This window comes from Homalodisca vitripennis, chromosome 4 (assembly GCF_021130785.1).
Source record: "Homalodisca vitripennis isolate AUS2020 chromosome 4, UT_GWSS_2.1, whole genome shotgun sequence".
In the NCBI taxonomy this organism is placed as follows: Eukaryota; Metazoa; Arthropoda; class Insecta; order Hemiptera; family Cicadellidae; genus Homalodisca; species Homalodisca vitripennis.
In genome coordinates this window covers 201,393,741-201,413,864 of record NC_060210.1, presented here as the reverse complement: position 1 = coordinate 201,413,864, position 20,124 = coordinate 201,393,741, and the positions used below count along the sequence as shown (strand labels likewise).

The window sequence follows — 20,124 nt, the reverse complement described above, 5'->3', positions numbered from 1 at the left end:
GCTGTCAGCTATAAGGTTTTTACTGCTTGTAAAGATGAAGAAAGAAAGCTGTCAGGTAGAGGGTTTTTATTGTCTGTAAGGATGAAGAAGGAATGCTGTCAGCTAGAAGGGTTTATTGTTTGTACGGATGAAGAAAGAAAGCTGTCAGGAAGGGTTTTTATTGTTTGTAAGGATGGATAAGGAATGCTGTCAGCTAGAAGGGTTTATTGTTTGTAAGGATGAAGAAGAAATGCTGTCAGCTAGAAGGGTTTATTGTTTGTAAGGATGAAGAAAGAAAGCTGTCAGGTAGAGGGTTTTTATTGTTTGTAAGGATGAATAAGAAATGCTGTTAGCTAGAAGGGTTTATTGTTTGTAAGGATGAAGAAAGAACTCTGTCAAGTAGAGGGTTTTTATTGTTTGTAAGGATGAAGAAGGAATGCTGTCAGCTAGAAAGGTTTATTGTTTGTAAGGATGAAGAAAGAAATGCTGTCAGTTAGAGGGTTTTTATTGTTTGTAAGGATGAAGAAGGAATGCTGTCAGCTAGAAGGGTTTATTGTTTGTAAGGATGAAGAAAGAAAGCTGTCAGGTAGAGGGTTTTTATTGCTTATAAGGATGAAGAAGGAAATGCTGTCAGCTAGAAGGTTTTTATTGTTTGTAAGGTTGAAGAAAGAAAGCTGTCAGCTAGAAGGGTTTGTTGTTTGTAAGGATGAAAAAATAAAGCTGTCAGGTAGAGGGTTTTTATTTTTTGTAAGGATGAAGAATAAGGAATGCTGTCAGCTAGAAGGGTTTATTGTTTGTAAGGATGAAGAAAGAAAGCTGTCAGGGAGAGGGTTTTTATTGTTTGTAAGGATGAAGAAGGAATGCTGTCAGTTAGAAGGGTTTATTGTTTGTAGGGATGAAGAAAGAAAGCTGTCAGGTAGAAGGGTTTTTATTGTTTGTAAGGATGAATAAATGCTGTCAGCTAGAGGGTTTTTATTGTTTGTAAGGATGAAGAAGGAACGCTGTCAGCTAGAAGGGTTTATTGTTTGTAAGGATGAAGAAGGAATGCTGTCAGCTAAAAGGGTTTATTGTTTGTAAGGATGAAGAAAGAGAGCTGTCAGGTAGAGGGTTTTTATTGTTTGTAAGGATGAAGAAGGAATGCTGTCAGCTAGAAGGGTTTATTGTTTGTAAGGAAGAAGAAGGAACGCTGTCAGCTATAAGGTTTTTATTGCTTGTAAGGATGAAGAAAGAAAGCTGTCAGGTAGAGGGTTTTTATTGTTTGTAAGGATGAAGAAGGAATGCTGTCAGCTAGAAGGGTTTATTGTTTGTAAGGATGAAGAAAGAAAGCTGTCAGGTAGAGGGTTTTTATTGTTTGTAAGGATGGATAAGGAATGCTGTCAGCTAGAAGGGTTTATTGTTTGTAAGGATGAAGAAAGAAATGCTGTCAGCTAGAAGGGTTTTTATTGTTTGTAAGGATGAAAAAAGAAAGCTGTCAGGTAGAGGGTTTTTATTGTTTGTAAGGATGAAGAAGGAATGCTGTCAGCTAGAAGGGTTTATTGTTTGTAAGGATGAAGAAGGAATGCTGTCAGGTAGAAGGGTTTTTATTGTTTGTAAGGATGAAGAAGGAAAGCTGTCAGCTAGAAGGGTTTTTATTGTTTGTAAGGATGAAGAAAGAAAGCTGTCAGGTAGAGGGTTTTTATTGTTTGTAAGGATGAAGAAGGAATGCTGTCAGCTGGAAGGGTTTATTGTTTGTAAGGATGAAGAAAGAAAGCTGTCAGGTAGAGGGTTTTTATTGTTTTTAAGGATGAAGAAGGAAAGCTGTCAGGTAGAGGGTTTTTTTTGTTTGTAAGGATGAAGAAGGAACGCTGTCAGCTAGAAGGGTTTATTGTTTGTAAGGATCAAAAAGAATCTGTATCAGATAGAAGAGTTTTATTGCTAGTAATATAATAATAAAAAACAACACATAATAATGAACTACACTATTAAAGCTCTCGGCATTACACAAAATGGTAACAAGACAATACAAATAAGTACACTTAAAAACGTAACAATGTTTTACAAAAGCTATAAAACAATTAGATCAGAGTCAAAGAACTGTTTTGTAGTAGTAGTTGACACATCAGTTGAACTTGAAGTTACATAAATATTTGATTAAACATAACACTTGACAATAACTAGTACACAACTACCATTTATTAATACGTCATACAGGTAAACTTGAAACATAAAACATTTATAAGAAAATACACTGATATCCTTAGTTTAATCGTTTCTAGTGTAAGTAGTAAAATACATAAATATATGATAATGGCTGTTAGGAAAATATACATATCTAACATTTTTTACATTTTATAATTTAGTTTATAAAATCTATAATTGAAACTTGCTGAGCTACAACAATAATCTATTTATTTTTTAATGAATAGAAACTTATAACAATTCGTCATGGAAAGTGAAATTAGAAAATATTACTAAGAATATGAATTTCAATAAAATAATTGAGTATTAATTTATCTGTACATATAAAGTACTTAACACGATATTTACAAGGTCTATAATAAACAAGTAATACTAAACAGCAGAGCGAGTTTAGAGATTTCGAAATCATATAATTAGGCCACTTCAAGAGATACTAAATACAAATTAACTGTTGGTTTGTTGAAGATGTTTAACATCAGTTATATTCCAGTATGTAAAATTAAATTCGTATCTCTAAATATTATTTATTTAACTCTCTTGCGTTCTCTTCAGAAAAATATACAATAAACACTCACAGTTTTATAAGTTATGTTACTTTTATGTTGATTTCTATTATCTGGAACGAATAAATTATGAATAAAATCATATATGCGATGATATTTAAATAAAAATTTGAATAACCATCACATAAAATCGCGTATTGTATTCGCGACGATCCACAGATAAACGTAATCTACAGCTTGAAACATATTTCTTAAAACTACCTAAAATTAATGTTCACCCTGTAAATTAATTAAATTATACCTATACAAGTATAAATGCATTGTTACACCCTAGTACTTATAGACAAATCTAATGAGGCAATATGATATATTAAAATATATATCGTTACTTTGTTGGCTCCAAAAATGTCCTTATACTTTATTCACAGCCCATACCTTATCGAACGATTTCCGAATAAATTGTGTAACTCCAATTGTATAATTGGAGTCAAAAATTTGTCTCTAAGAATAAATTTCAAATAATAAAAGTGTTTTAATATTGTAAAATGAAACTATAAATTAACTATTAAATATATGTTTTTTTGTCCAATTGAGTGTAAATAAGATTCGATCCATCAAAATAAATGTTGAAAAACAGTGCAAAAGGAATGCATTACATGGATTACAACATTTCAACAAATACTGCATAACAACACAATTTCTAAAACATTAATATAACAATATCTCATGCTATGAAACATTATCTGACTGATGATTCTTACTCTGAAATGCAACAGAACAGTTTAGGATTCTTCTCAAGACCTATCCTAGCCTATCCTGGGTTATAAAGGGTGGTGACTTAATGAGGCTCTGCCCCTGCTGTCCCACCAGAGCTTTTCTCCTCCGCAGACCCTAGGTTCCGTGCTTAGGCTTTGGTGGTTTCCATAGGCTTTTCCCTGCAACCAAAACATAATAATAATTAATGTCTGCATAACCACAACAAATATTATTCTCTTCAGATACTGTGATAAAACCCTTGATGTTTTTGCACTTCAAAACTAGAATATGCACTTATTTCAGTGCCATCTCTTATGTTTACTCACAATCTGAAGAGATTAAATATTCTAAGCACAATGTGAGGAGGTTATCAAACACTATCCCATGAGGAATTCCAGGAAAATGAGACTCACACGTTTTGATTGACTTTTTCACAAGCACATTATCTCTTAACTTATACAGTACTTAAGAGACAATGTATACAAAAATCTAAGTTTAAACGATGCTTACTGAGAAAATAACCTCTGCAAGTAGTTTAAATATATTTGTGACAACTCGAGCAAGCTTTGCCTATGCAACAAAACATCGTAGTGATAATCTGTTGTAACATGACCTATTATGTATATTCCAGGGCTAACTGTGAATTGAGGTTAAAACTGAAGTAACTGGTATCTAATCTAACATAAATATTGATGTATTACTGCTGATACTAAATTCGACAGCTCACTATTCCAAGTAATACAACAATGGTTATAACGAAGTTGCATATATCTAAGTGTTAAGTTTTAAAACAATTTTCAGATGATTTTAGAAAAGCTAATATATCAGGGCTCTCATGCCCTCTAGGCCTCCTCAGGGATTCTGTCACCGTCTTTCACTCAAGACATGAGTGTATGTTGCTGTATGTGTTTATTTACATAACCTCAATAAAATGTTAGCCTTGGAAGTTAATGTCGACATTAAATATATACACTATTACTCAATAAATAGACTTATCAGGATCTAAGAGTGTAATGCCGGTCCGTAATACCTGACTTGCTGGACTGTGTCTGTGAGTCCGGCATCGTGGGTCTCGGGCAGAAGGAGGACAGCGAGTCCACCAAGGATCCCGCACACTCCCAGGACACTCATGGGCATCGGCCCGTACATGTCCTTCTGCAGGAACAAACATGAACGTTATATCCACGGTTTTCACTTCATTTAAGTATGTTTAGAGAATGCAAGTGAACAAAATATAAAGCTATTTAAGATAAAATAATAAAAACTTTATTTCAAAATAATCAATATTCAGTAAAGAAGAAATTAAACAATACATGGAATATCTATTTTGAATGATAATGTACGACAGTTTATTTGAAAAGAAAACAGGATTTCGGGCATGTACCATTACTGTGTGTGTACAAGGATAGAACACTTCATTTCAACAATTTGAATTTACCCTGTCCTTCAGGTGTAAATATTTAATTTATAATTTTACATATATAGGGTTAAGCAAGCACAAATCAACATAAAGCGGTGAACTTGCCAAAGTCACGAAAATTGACAAAAACAAAAAGTTAAGTCAAGTTGTAACCTGCGAATAAGCCTTTTTACACCTGAAAAGAAGCTAGATTCCAATCCAAAACAGGATAGGGTAGTTTTCTATCCTTACAACGCATTAACGATGGCTTGTCTTCCTTTTCATCGCATCATCATAAAGCAGAAAAGTCGCAACAATCACAAAATGCAGATGTTCAAGACGATAGTGCTTGTTGATGGCTGTAGAGTGTTAGAGAGTAAGGGTTGTATGACTCACCAAGTTCCAGAGGTAAGGTACCAGCATGAGAGCGACTCCTGCAGGAACATTGGAGGACCCCACGCCCAGGTTGCGCATCACTGTAGGGAACAGTTCCGCGGTGAACACCGGCATCACCACGTTGGACGAGGAGACGCAGAACTTGCCCACCATAGCGAACAGGATGGTCAGCCACTGGAGATCTGCAGCCCAGGCATTACACATCACAATTAACAGTTCATCGTTTTTACATGAGACAGCAACCTTGATGATGCTCAAAAGATGGAGAAAAACTGTTATTAGAAAACACATTAAAGAAAAATTAACAATTATAAGGTTTATAAGCAAATGAGCAACATTAACTCTCGGTAAAATATAAAAAGGTAGTTGGATAGATGAGGAAACTTATCCAATATACTATATAATAACTGACATTAAAACAAACGAGACATAGAACAATAAATTTGTGGTGAAAGTGAAACAAATACGGTTGGGCATAAGAAGGTAAAGAAAACAGATGGCTTAGAAAAATTAACAGTTATAATGCAAAATAAAATACTATAATTTTTATAAAATACATAAAAATACTGCTTAACATGCAAAACAATTTAAAACAAAAGGTCTGTTATTAATGCCGGAATGTAATGAATTATGAATTATGTTCTCTTAATTTTAGAATGTAAGGATATTTAAAATTACCGCCAGGAACAGGTGTCGTCAGCAGACAGGAAATGCCAGCTCCTATCAAGGACAGACTCAGCGGCAGTCGGCGGCCTAGCTTCAGCAGAATAAAGATACTCAGCAAGATGGCTGGAAATTCCACAGCACCTACGAAAAACAAGCAACATACGAGTTTGTTATCACATTAACCGCAAATAACTAATTTAGTGCTGTTTTAATGTTATTATAATATCATTTTGTGTGAAATGAGCGCAGATAACGAGAAGTACTTACCGGAAATGACACTATTGAGGTACACGTTGCCCCCGAGTTTGCTGAGATTCAGGACCAGTCCGTAGTAGACCAAGTAAGTACTGAACCACACTACGTACAGGATGAGGGAGATCCTGCGGATGGCGGGAGTGCGGAAGAGGTCAATGATTCCACTCTTGGAGCCGGTCTCGGAGTCTGAGGGAGCCGCCTTCAAACATAACGGAGTTGTTGACTTAGGCTGCAGGTAATAGAAGTGCTTTCATCAGTTCGGATAGCAAATACATCGTGCAGCTATACTCAATACTTGGTTTCTCAGGAATTGGACTTTTCCGAAAACCTTCTTGCGATCTTTTATTTCACACATTTAAAACTCAATCTATATCAGAGACTGGACTGCGACATGGCATTTTCGAAATTGTGTCGATGTCTTTTCATCTTTGGACAACTCTTGATAGACAAGTTCTAGAGACGTAAAACTTCACACATGGATAGTTTGGTTCTCTTCAAAGGAAGAAAGCTATAGATTTTGGGGTCAAAAGGACAAAGGGCAGTGCGGTTGTCTATCTTATTGTCCATCATTATATTGTGAAGGTAACATGATTTTTCCGGACATTTTCCATCGTTTAGAGAAACAAAACATCAGTAACACTACGTTTAGAGATCTGCCTGTGGTCAGTCGTAGGTGGTTGGTAGACGAATGCAGACGTATTGTGACCTGTATTCTGAAGTTCAGTTTTAATGATTAGTTTTGAGTATAGATTTTTATTAAGTGCATGTTTTAGAGTTAGTGAAGTTGAACCAAAACATGGTGGTTGTGATTCCTGACTTATGCGTGTCACAACGCTTTGTATGATTTGTTTTATTATTAACCTAGTTTGTAACTATGTATTAGGTTAGTTATTTACCTGAAGAAGTGATCAGATTTCAGACCTCTAAACGCAGTGTTACTGATTTTTTTGTTTCACTGAACGATGGCAAATGTCCGGAAAAATCCTGTTTCCTTCACAATCCTTCCATCGAAAAAAATAAACTTCAAACAAAAAATCATTATCTTGTTACCCTAAATGCATGTTTATAATCTAATCTGATTCACAATACTAAATCAGGTTCCTCTTCGATATTTGATACTAAATTAATAAATTACACGTTGACAGCAATCACTTCACTGTAAAAAATAATGATGATCGTATATAATTGGAATAAGTACTAATACTAGTTCTACAGTATTAAATAAACCTGTGATAATAACTAAATCACAATCTTCCAATCATGACTTGTTACAAACCTGGTGTGAGTCTGTATGATTCTGACCTGTTTCAGTATCTTGTCAATGTTGCTCGGAAGTTTGATCTTGTTGAACCTCGCCGCGTCCTCCAACACTCTGACAGTCCTCTCCGTCTGACCGGTAGCCAACAGCCACCTCGGGGACTCCGGCAGCACCCTGGACAATTAGAGTGGTTCTTTGAGAAGATACAGAATCCCAGTTTAAACACTTAAGGGGTTAGAAATTGAAATGTTATATCTTTTTAATCTTTTACCTACTGTTCGTAAAAAGTAGTGTGGTATGGATTATTGTTAAATTATTAATAAGTCTAATATTATTTAAAGACTAAAATAAACTAAAATAATTAAAACTTTATATCTTAAATATTCAACAACAAATAAAAACAGAGTAGTGAAAAAGAAAAAAGAAAACTAAACATAACATGGAGTAAATTATTTATTTTGAATAATAATTTATGACAGTTAATAGTTTTAAAAAACAGGATTTCGAGCATGTCTCATTACAAGGATAGAATAATTCATTTCAACAATTTGAATTTACCCTGTCCTTAAGGTGTACAAATTTAATTTATATTTTTAATTTTTATACAGTGTTAAGCAACCAAAAAATCAATATAAAGCAATATACTTTCCGAATTCACAAAAATTAATAACAGCAAAAAATTACGTCAATTTGTATCCTGTGAATAAGCTTTTTTACACATAAAGTAAGGACAATATCATTGCTTCATCATAAGATCAAGCCAAAATCATCAGTGTCATATTATTTTCCAAATATGCAAGGATTGAAGATTACTTAAATTTATAGCTGGAAGAGAGCTAAAATTTTTATATATACGAAGTGCCTTTTCTAACCATTCTTGTGAATTTGAATTACGAAGTGCAATGCATTGTTTTAGAAACTGAAAAACCGAAACGAGTAAATAATTACAGAGGGAAGGCTCAAGAAGTTTCCTTGCCAAAAGCCTTCCAAAAACTTTGACCATCTTAAGAGTACAAATGGCAATCACCACATATTGCAGGGTGAAAGCTTACCACCAAAGTAGCAGAAAGGGTAGAGCCGACAAAGTGATGGCCAGTTGTAAATGCCTCCAGTCCCGCAAGTAGTATGCTATCCCGGCGATGGCGATGTAGCTGAACGGCAGAGGAAACAGATAAGACACCCCTGAGATGGTCAACCACTTGCCGCCAACCAGTTCCATACCTGTGGACATGTGAGACTACAAGAATAAAGTTGGTAAACCTTACAAGGTGCAGACATAATATATTCACGTAATTGTAACGTTATTTAGTTGTATTTTATATAATACATATTTTCGCAATCCTGTTACTCGTTACTGGTCAATATAAGTTACTTCCGATGTTCTTGGAACTAAATCCTTGGCTGATTAATAACCTAATTGGTATTAATTTTTTCTCTCGTGAACTGTGTAGCTGACCATGTTGCTGCCTAGAAACACCTCGCGCGCCATGTCCGTAAATAACATTTATATTTTCGTATTATAAATTAGCTCTTTCATACAAGACATCTAATTTTGAATGCAATATAAAGTAAAGTTCTAAATAGCAAAGTAAGCACCTTGATTGATGTTTTATTTGACAGATTAATATGTATATTAGTGTGGTGATATCCTTCTGACGAGACCACGTTATCATGAATCTTAAGTTGTCTAGATAAATGGCTAATACCGTCGTGGTTTTATTTTAAGCGTTGAATTTTGAGTTTGATTTTAACTTCAAATCTCTAATTTCAACTTCGCGTCTCTGATTTTAACTTCGAGTCTCTAAGATTGATTTTAACTATGAGTACAACTTCGAGTGCTTCCAGGATTCATGTTTTAGACTTCTAGTCTACTAATCTACACTTTTTCCGACTACAGCTGCAGTGTTGAGCCCAAGATGCTGACGCTCGCAAATTGTGAGTCGACATCAACGTGAAGGGTAATTAATGTTAAAGATTTAATAATTTTTGAGTTCGTATGCAAAATTCCCAAAAAATATTGGAACCATTAGGCAATATTATATAATTTTTTATTCATTATCACTCTATTTGGCAGCAACTTATTTATTTTTAACATCTAGAAGCGGCGAGTAAATATGGCAAATCGAGTAGTCATTACTACGACCTGAGCGGTATCCAACCCCATGAATTTCGTCTATTGGTTACACATAATAATGACAATGGATTGAACACTAAGGGATGTTTACTCACACAGAGAACAAAGCCGCTGAAGACCACGCTGACACAGACGAAGCCAAGGACAGCTCGACCTGCCGTGTACACTGTCAGGGACTCTGTGATAATGAAGGATTGATCACTAAGGGATGTTTACTCACACAGAGAACAAAGCCGCTGAAGACCACGCTGACACAGACGAAGCCAAGGACAGCTCGACCTGCCATGTACACTGTCAGGGACTCTGTGATAATGAAGGATTGATCACTAAGGGATGTTTACTCACAGAGAACAAAGCCGCTGAAGACCACGCTGACACAGACGAAGCCAAGGACAGCTCGACCTGCCATGTACACTGTCAGGGACTCTGTGATAATGAAGGATTGATCACTAAGGGATGTTTACTCACAGAGAACAAAGCCGCTGAAGACCACGCTGACACAGACGAAGCCAAGGACAGCTCGACCTGCCATGTACACTGTCAGGGACTCTGTGATAATGAAGGATTGATCACTAAGGGATGTTTACTCACAGAGAACAAAGCCGCTGAAGACCACGCTGACACAGACGAAGCCAAGGACAGCTCGACCTGCCATGTACACTGTCAGGGACTCTGTGATAATGAAGGATTGATCACTAAGGGATGTTTACTCACAGAGAACAAAGCCGCTGAAGACCACGCTGACACAGACGAAGCCAAGGACAGCTCGACCTGCCATGTACACTGTCAGGGACTCTGTGATAATGAAGGATTGATCACTAAGGGATGTTTACTCACAGAGAACAAAGCCGCTGAAGACCACGCTGACACAGACGAAGCCAAGGACAGCTCGACCTGCCATGTACACTGTCAGGGACTCTGTGATAATGAAGGATTGATCACTAAGGGATGTTTACTCACAGAGAACAAAGCCGCTGAAGACCACGCTGACACAGACGAAGCCAAGGACAGCTCGACCTGCCATGTACACTGTCAGGGACTCTGTGATAATGAAGGATTGATCACTAAGGGATGTTTACTCACAGAGAACAAAGCCGCTGAAGACCACGCTGACACAGACGAAGCCAAGGACAGCTCGACCTGCCATGTACACTGTCAGGGACTCTGTGATAATGAAGGATTGATCACTAAGGGATGTTTACTCACAGAGAACAAAGCCGCTGAAGACCACGCTGACACAGACGAAGCCAAGGACAGCTCGACCTGCCATGTACACTGTCAGGGACTCTGTGATAATGAAGGATTGATCACTAAGGGATGTTTACTCACAGAGAACAAAGCCGCTGAAGACCACGCTGACACAGACGAAGCCAAGGACAGCTCGACCTGCCGTGTACACTGTCAGGGACTCTGCGATAATGAAGGATTGATCACTGAGGGATGTTTACTCACAGAGAACAAAGCCGCTGAAGACCACGCTGACACAGACGAAGCCAAGGACAGCTCGACCTGCCGTGTACACTGTCAGGGACTCTGTGATAATGAAGGATTGATCACTAAGAGATGTTTACTCACAGAGAACAAAGCCGCTGAAGACCACGCTGACACAGACGAAGCCAAGGACAGCTCGACCTGCCATGTACACTGTCAGGGACTCTGTGATAATGAAGGATTGATCACTAAGGGATGTTTACTCACAGAGAACAAAGCCGCTGAAGACCACGCTGACACAGACGAAGCCAAGGACAGCTCGACCTGCCATGTACACTGTCAGGGACTCTGTGATAATGAAGGATTGATCACTAAGGGATGTTTACTCACAGAGAACAAAGCCGCTGAAGACCACGCTGACACAGACGAAGCCAAGGACAGCTCGACCTGCCATGTACACTGTCAGGGACTCTGTGATAATGAAGGATTGATCACTAAGGGATGTTTACTCACAGAGAACAAAGCCGCTGAAGACCACGCTGACACAGACGAAGCCAAGGACAGCTCGACCTGCCGTGTACACTGTCAGGGACTCTGTGATAATGAAGGATTGATCACTAAGGGATGTTTACTCACAGAGAACAAAGCCGCTGAAGACCACGCTGACACAGACGAAGCCAAGGACAGCTCGACCTGCCATGTACACTGTCAGGGACTCTGTGATAATGAAGGATTGATCACTAAGAGATGTTTACTCACAGAGAACAAAGCCGCTGAAGACCACGCTGACACAGACGAAGCCAAGGACAGCTCGACCTGCCATGTACACTGTCAGGGACTCTGTGATAATGAAGGATTGATCACTAAGGGATGTTTACTCACAGAGAACAAAGCCGCTGAAGACCACGCTGACACAGACGAAGCCAAGGACAGCTCGACCTGCCATGTACACTGTCAGGGACTCTGTGATAATGAAGGATTGATCACTAAGAGATGTTTACTCACAGAGAACAAAGCCGCTGAAGACCACGCTGACACAGACGAAGCCAAGGACAGCTCGACCTGCCATGTACACTGTCAGGGACTCTGTGATAATGAAGGATTGATCACTAAGGGATGTTTACTCACAGAGAACAAAGCCGCTGAAGACCACGCTGACACAGACGAAGCCAAGGACAGCTCGACCTGCCATGTACACTGTCAGGGACTCTGTGATAATGAAGGATTGATCACTAAGGGATGTTTACTCACAGAGAACAAAGCCGCTGAAGACCACGCTGACACAGACGAAGCCAAGGACAGCTCGACCTGCCATGTACACTGTCAGGGACTCTGTGATAATGAAGGATTGATCACTAAGGGATGTTTACTCACAGAGAACAAAGCCGCTGAAGACCACGCTGACACAGACGAAGCCAAGGACAGCTCGACCTGCCATGTACACTGTCAGGGACTCTGTGATAATGAACGATTGATCACTAAGGGATGTTTACTCACAGAGAACAAAGCCGCTGAAGACCACGCTGACACAGACGAAGCCAAGGACAGCTCGACCTGCCATGTACACTGTCAGGGACTCTGTGATAATGAAGGATTGATCACTAAGGGATGTTTACTCACAGAGAACAAAGCCGCTGAAGACCACGCTGACACAGACGAAGCCAAGGACAGCTCGACCTGCCATGTACACTGTCAGGGACTCTGTGATAATGAAGGATTGATCACTAAGGGATGTTTACTCACAGAGAACAAAGCCGCTGAAGACCACGCTGACACAGACGAAGCCAAGGACAGCTCGACCTGCCATGTACACTGTCAGGGACTCTGTGATAATGAAGGATTGATCACTAAGGGATGTTTACTCACAGAGAACAAAGCCGCTGAAGACCACGCTGACACAGACGAAGCCAAGGACAGCTCGACCTGCCATGTACACTGTCAGGGACTCTGTGATAATGAAGGATTGATCACTAAGGGATGTTTACTCACAGAGAACAAAGCCGCTGAAGACCACGCTGACACAGACGAAGCCAAGGACAGCTCGACCTGCCATGTACACTGTCAGGGACTCTGTGATAATGAAGGATTGATCACTAAGGGATGTTTACTCACAGAGAACAAAGCCGCTGAAGACCACGCTGACACAGACGAAGCCAAGGACAGCTCGACCTGCCATGTACACTGTCAGGGACTCTGTGATAATGAAGGATTGATCACTGAGGGATGTTTACTCACAGAGAACAAAGCCGCTGAAGACCACGCTGACACAGACGAAGCCAAGGACAGCTCGACCTGCCATGTACACTGTCAGGGACTCTGTGATAATGAAGGATTGATCACTAAGGGATGTTTACTCACAGAGAACAAAGCCGCTGAAGACCACGCTGACACAGACGAAGCCAAGGACAGCTCGACCTGCCATGTACACTGTCAGGGACTCTGTGACAGCGAGTACAAGACCCAAAGTGATCTGGAGAACCAGAGAGATCATGAGGGCGATCTTGCGTCCGAACCTGGAAAAAAGTTACAATTTAGTGAAACTTAATGGTTTCTCATCAATTTGATTTTAAGAACTTGACAATTCTTCATTTTTACATTCTTTATTACTAACTAGAAATGAAAATAACCTAAAGGAAATACAAATTACTCATGAAAAAAATTAAAACACACCTAGTATCAGAAGTTTATAGGCTCAAGTTAAGGATTTAAGGATCTATAGGAAGTTTAGTAAATATCTGCCTTAAGTACCACATTATTTACTTGACTGCTTGACCCATCTTTAGAGCAGAAAACATTTTTCTATCTCCTTTCATCGTTATTATTCACTGCAAATATACAAATGTATTATTCTTTCTATATTTGAATACGGATCTGTCAAACAGTCTCTCCTTATAATCTCGAAGCTATAACTTTCGGAATACTCAGGTCCATCAGTTAGAAAGGCAATTTTGTAAGTTTTCACCTAATACTGGAAATTACATTGCCGATATTCTGTGGTTTTATAAATTAGAAAAATTGTCTCCTTGTCTACCCAGAGGTTCTTGATCAAGGAAAATCTTTCAACTTAGCTACCACCCTTATAGCAGTTGCCTCCCAAACCTTCATGACTGGATGAAGCTGCTAAAATGTATTTATATTTTTCAATTAAATCAGTTATATCGCGGCAATAAGATAAGGTACAATGGTTGGTACTCAGCTTATCTTACAGACAGGAAACAATGCATGCAGAGCAAATGTCATATGGTGTCCCTCAGGGATCAACATTGGGGCCAGTCTTTTTCTTCAGTTAATGGATTATAAATGGATTAAAAATCTAATTATATATCTATTATGTGAACAGGTTGAATTCTTCAATACAAAATGGAAAGATTATTCAATGTGCTTGACAATACGACTCTTTGTATTAGATAAAACAAACAAAACAAAACACGGATGTATTAAAATCGGTCTATTATAGATAGTTTGATAACTCCATATTTGTCATAAGGTTTCACATTATGGGGCAGCTTACCTGTCCGAGAAATACCCGGAGAAGATGCCTCCTAGAGCAACTCCCACCAGAAACATCATCTCCGCCACGTTGATCATTTGGGCGTTCTCGCAGACCAGATCCCACTGTGGGCAAAACAAGAAACTGTCACAGCCCGGTGTTTACAAAATATGGAGTTTGGCCAGCTTATTGAATTTTGAATATTGCCTTTAATGTTTACCAATCTTACTCTAATTTGTTATTTAAGAATAAAAGGGTTTGTACAACTTCTTCAATGTTTTAATTTTGAAGAATAAAAACAGTGGACTCACGAAAAATATGTTGTTGCATACATACATACATTTTTGCTTTTTTTGGACATTTGAATTTTTAATTTTAAAATTAACATAAATAATTAAATGTTTGATGTTTAATAATTTCTTCTTTTTTCTTTAAAGTAAGGAAATATAGGGTTAGCAAAGGGTTCTGATAATGACAGAAATTAATAACACAGTAGGCCTATATACAGTTTATAACATAATCATGAGGCTTTTGTACCATAGCTCTTCTAGGTTGAGTGAATAACAATTTTACATAAAACCTCACTTCAGTAGCCTATTGCTCGGGTTTTAGTCGTATTGTTAAAATCCTTAAAATCCACTGGGAACAAGATAAATAAAAAACAGCATTCATAATATAATTCCAGATTAAAAACAACAGAAATATTTATTTGACGTTTCAGTTTTGAAAAGATCTGGATATACGAATTATCTGTGAAAGTCAGTATAGTTAGTAATATAAGCCGTTAAGTAGTAAACAATATATTGTTCTCTGTACATGATGTCATGTATTGTTTTGCAACGTATTTGCTGTTGGATAAGATTATTTTACACCAAATCTTCATATTATACCAATGGTCGTAAAAATATTTCATCTTAGTTAAGGACATGAGTGAAAATACAAGTTGTGTTACATTACTTAACGATAAAATGTTTAAACACAAAATAACCAGACTTACTCACATACTGAGAGTTTCATTTGTGAATACAATGTCAAATAAAACTGATACAATGATAACGCTGTGCGCCTGCAAATTTATGACGCAATTTGTGTAAACAAAAGAGTACTGTAATAGCAGTCAAACTTATTGCAGGCGCTACTGTAATACTGGCATGCAAGGCGTTCACTGTGACCGGGACCTATGTCGCATGCGATGGGATGTTTTTTTAAGGTCAGGTCCATGTGTTCATATATTAATGTTTATATAAATACTGACGGTACATAGAGCTAGTCAGTACTTGCTTAAAGTGTTGCGTAAAAATCACAAATGATTGGGAACCATCATAAAGAAATACATAAGGTGATAAGTTGCTCAATGAATGTTCCAATCAACCAGCTGGTACTAAGTTGGCTGGTGGTTTCCTGTCTGAGCAACACGCGTGTGTGTTGTTATCGGCCTGTTTTAAACATTCAGCTGTATTCAAGCACTTATAAAAGTAGGTTTTATACTGAAGCCATCAAATCGAAACGGCTTTATCACTTTTCTTTTATCGATAAGCCGTGATATATCCGATGCGTTTGACTATATGAAAATGTTACGGCGTTTAAATTTGTCATCGGTATATACACAATAGACATCACTAATAAGAGTGAATGCTCTGTAGTAAGATAGTTTGGACAGTAGCAGAAGACCTCGGGCCTTGCTTCATACATACCTCTCTAGCAATACTCCTGCCGGTGGTGAGGTCGTACTCCCAGTGGTCACGACCGGCCCGGGCCCTGCTTCATACATACCTCGCTAGCAATACTCCTGCCGGTGGTGAGGTCGTATTCCCAGTGGTGACGACCGGCCCGGGCCCTGCTTCATACATACCTCGCTAGCAATACTCCTGCCGGTGGTGAGGTCGTACTCCCAGTGGTCACGACCGGCCCGGGCCCTGCTTCATACATACCTCGCTAGCAATACTCCTGCCGGTGGTGAGGTCGTACTCCCAGTGGTCACGACCGGCCCGGGCCCTGCTTCATACATACCTCACTAGCAATACTCCTGCCGGTGGTGAGGTCGTACTCCCAGCGGTCACGACCGGCCTGGGCCCTGCTTCATACATACCTCGCTAGCAATACTCCTGCCGGTGGTGAGGTCGTACTCCCAGTGGTCGCACGGCCGGAAGGTCGTCAGGCTGCTGTTGGTCAGGGCAGTGACGTCACTCAGGTTCACATCCTTCACCCAGCAGGGGTCGTATCTCTCCTCGCCGTCCTGCAGGACAAGGGGTCTGGTCAGTGGTCAGCAATCGTTATACAGTTCGGTACAATTCATATCCAGCGGACCATCAAGTATACAAATGTTCTATTCTATATAAAAAGTACGTATTACGCCACCTTTACTACTTCTTCGTTGCATTACTTTTTAAATCAATAGACAAGTTGAAAACAAAACATAAATTATTACTTTTGAATAAACTATTAAAACCAATCTGGTGCCTGATTAATACTTTTTTATTTTTATTTTTTTCAAAATGTTTTTACTTCAGAGTGGTAGCCGATGTAGGCTTACCTATATGTTGTGTAGATTATTGCAGGATAGAAACATTGGCTGTGGTATTATAGTTAATAGCAATAATATATTCCAATCTAGTAAGTTTTTATAAGTCATTATCATTTATGAATAATTACTTCCTCGTTTTTTACAGGTTTATGTTAATGGCGTCATATGTCGTTCACTATTCTCAATTAATCGGATTCAGGATGTCCAGATTCAGAATAAAATAAAGTGAATAAATAAGTTATTTTCTAATCACTATTTACATAAATACAACAGTTACATTATTTGGAAAACATTACTGGCCACTTTTGTAGTAATATGGCCAGTTAAGAAGACAGTTCAAACATTTTAAAAACATAGAATTACTCTAGCATGTGGCAAAAAAGTAAAAGTAAAGAAAAACGCCTTCTGACGCATCTGTATAACTTAAATACTTAATAAATCAATACAGAAAGATAGATTCAAAGAAGGATATAATGCACAAATAAACCAAATAAAATTTCCAACAAAATATACAATATTATAATATAACAAAATACTATTGCCAAGGTTAGTAAACTCAATAACCACATACATAAAACATATTAAGTTTAAAATCCAATATTACATCCAATATGAGAAGATATAATTTTATAACGTGTCAACCATGTTATTTACAATAAATGTACTATACGATTTATTAAAAGGTGTTACTTAAGATATCAGGATTATGAATAAAGAAAAGCCAAGCAGTAACGTGTCTGCAAAATTAATTTAAGTTATTACGTATTTTTGTATCTGCTGGCAATTTATTAAAATGCTTGGGTCCTAAATAACGCACGAAATTGTTGATTGGTATTTAAAACGAGTACTATCTATAGGTCAAATAGGTTCTCATATCTCCACTCCTAATAAAAAATAATCTTTTACTTTTAAAAATAAATAGATTTTGGCATGGTAATATTTTCATCTGTAGAAATATAGGAAAAGAACTCTCATGTTTATATTTCTTTAATATTATACGTAAAACATGATGCTGTGTAATTTTGAGATTTTCTAATAAATATTTTAAGTACCTCCCCAGCATGTTGCACCATACTACAGCCGAGAGTTAATCAGAGCAAAATATAACTATCTCAATAATTTTGCACTGCAGAAATTCCTTAGTTGTTCATCAACAATTACACGTAAATATTTTATACTATTTACTTTCTCTAAAGCCTTACAATCACATAGATGAAAATCACACGTAACTAATAAAACCTGTGTTAAAATAGTTTAAATCTAAGGTTTATTCGTTATTTTATTACCAAATTACCACCTGTAAATTAAAATTATGAATAACATGTCTGGGAAAATGACACAGCGGAATATGATTGAGTTTAATTATAGTGTAAGCTTAGAAATGAACATGTGACTTACATTTGGAATAAACTATTCTCGTGGTGCATATGTATGAAGTTGTTATTGACATTGGAATGAAACATTAGTTTTGCAGATAAAACAATAAAGTCTGTTACTTTCCATTCATTTTGGTGAATTCGTAGATTGATACAATACAAAATGACACAGTTAAAATAATTCATCGAGGTACACATAAAAGAATAATATAACTAGTTTACCACCTGAGAAATATTGTCTAAGATTAAACCATTTATTATCAATAACCTTAACTTCTCTTATTGGCAAGGCCTCAGAGTAGATAGGAGAACAATATTAACCTTTTATTAGCACTTATTAACACTCAGGATCATTTCGACTCTTGTTAAAAATTATTTCTAAAATTTTGATATTTTTTGTATGCTCGACATTTTCTTTCCCATCAGGAACACTCGAATATTTACTCCTATGACCTACCACAATCGTCGTTCTCCCACTGATGTTTTTCCACTGTTCCACGTCGACGTCGCGGAAGGCGGAGGGTCGCGCGCACCAGAAGTCCCCAGGGGGACCTTGGAAAGTCGGGGAGAAGATGTGGAAAGTACAGGGGAAGTTGAACAGAGACAGCAGGAACGTCAACATGAATTGCCACCTCCCGAAGTTCCCGATCAATTGCGCTATTGGGTCAGCAGCCTCCCCCATCTTCTGCAGATCTGTAAATGAAGAAGAAATTAGTTCTGGAGGTGTTGAACAGAGACAGCAGGAAAGTCAACATGAACTGCCACCTCCCGAAGTTCCCGATCAATTGCGCTATTGGGTCAGCAGCCTCCCCCATTTCTGCAGGTCTGTAAATGAAGAAGTAATTAGTTCTGGAGGTGTTGAACAGAGACAGCAGGAACGTCAACATGAACTGCCACCTCCCAAAGTTCCCGATCAATTGCGCTATTGGGTCAGCAGCCTCCCCCATCTTCTGCAGGTCTGTAAATGAAGAAGTAATTAGTTCTGGAGGTGTTGAACAGAGACAGCAGGAACGTCAACATGAACTGCCATCATGAAGAGGAACATGACTGAGAAATGAAGACCTGGCAACACTTTGTATGTGAAACATCTTACGATTACTTCTACAACAAGTAAAGTACTATGTATAGCAGGCGTAGTAATACATTATGGATATGGACACCAGATCTGATTTTCATTTCATTTCAATAATTTTCAAGATTGTTTATTTCAGGGCCCAATATTATGGTGCAAACTAGCTTACTCTTATAGTCTGTTCTTATTCTACAGTGCCTATAACAACTTCCTTACATTATATAACAAAAATGCTTATTATATCTCAAATGTTTTACTCTCTCGAATTTAAATTCAGTGTTGCATTAGATTCTTCGTCTCCATTTAAGCATTATAACATCCAGTTTGAACTGTTACAATGTTTTTTGTTAAACATACTTACCGCGTTGCATTGCTTTTACCTTTAAATGTATTTATTTCATTTAAGTGTTCTGCTGAATCAAATACAATAAGGCAGAACAGTTATTGATGAAAACGTCCCACTTGATTTAATAAACAAACATCAATCAAAATTTATATCGTTTTTCTCACAAACAGAACACAATAAATAAAATTAAGAACTACATAAATGTTTTATTTCTATCATAATTAGATTTTTAATCGTAGCAGTAGCGTTTTTGTTTTATCCACTTCTAAATGTATGAAGTGTTGTTCTCCAAGCTATAAAAAGCTAAATCAATGGTGTAAATATGCATTATTGTATCCAGAAGCAAATTTACCACCTGATC

General features: G+C 37.7%; 1 protein-coding gene across 2 annotated transcripts in view; it reads right to left on the bottom strand.

Moving 5' to 3' along the window:
* Positions 1 to 1,872: 1,872 nt before the first annotated feature.
* Positions 1,873 to 20,124, bottom strand: part of LOC124360903 (organic cation transporter protein-like) — a 131,505-nt gene continuing 113,253 nt past the window's right edge. The window contains exons 2-12 of one of the 2 annotated variants that reach the window (XM_046814894.1): positions 18,803 to 19,038; positions 16,535 to 16,681; positions 14,467 to 14,570; positions 13,314 to 13,468; positions 8,443 to 8,611; positions 7,435 to 7,564; positions 6,145 to 6,361; positions 5,890 to 6,018; positions 5,212 to 5,393; positions 4,447 to 4,571; positions 1,873 to 3,595 (exon numbers count right to left, since the gene is read on the bottom strand). In XM_046814894.1, coding sequence (XP_046670850.1) covers positions 3,565 to 3,595; positions 4,447 to 4,571; positions 5,212 to 5,393; positions 5,890 to 6,018; positions 6,145 to 6,361; positions 7,435 to 7,564; positions 8,443 to 8,611; positions 13,314 to 13,468; positions 14,467 to 14,570; positions 16,535 to 16,681; positions 18,803 to 19,038 — 1,625 coding nt within the window. In that variant the 3' untranslated portion in view covers positions 1,873 to 3,564. The remainder of the gene's footprint in view (positions 3,596 to 4,446; positions 4,572 to 5,211; positions 5,394 to 5,889; positions 6,019 to 6,144; positions 6,362 to 7,434; positions 7,565 to 8,442; positions 8,612 to 13,313; positions 13,469 to 14,466; positions 14,571 to 16,534; positions 16,682 to 18,802; positions 19,039 to 20,124) is intronic. The other variant, XM_046814895.1, reaches the window with a different exon arrangement.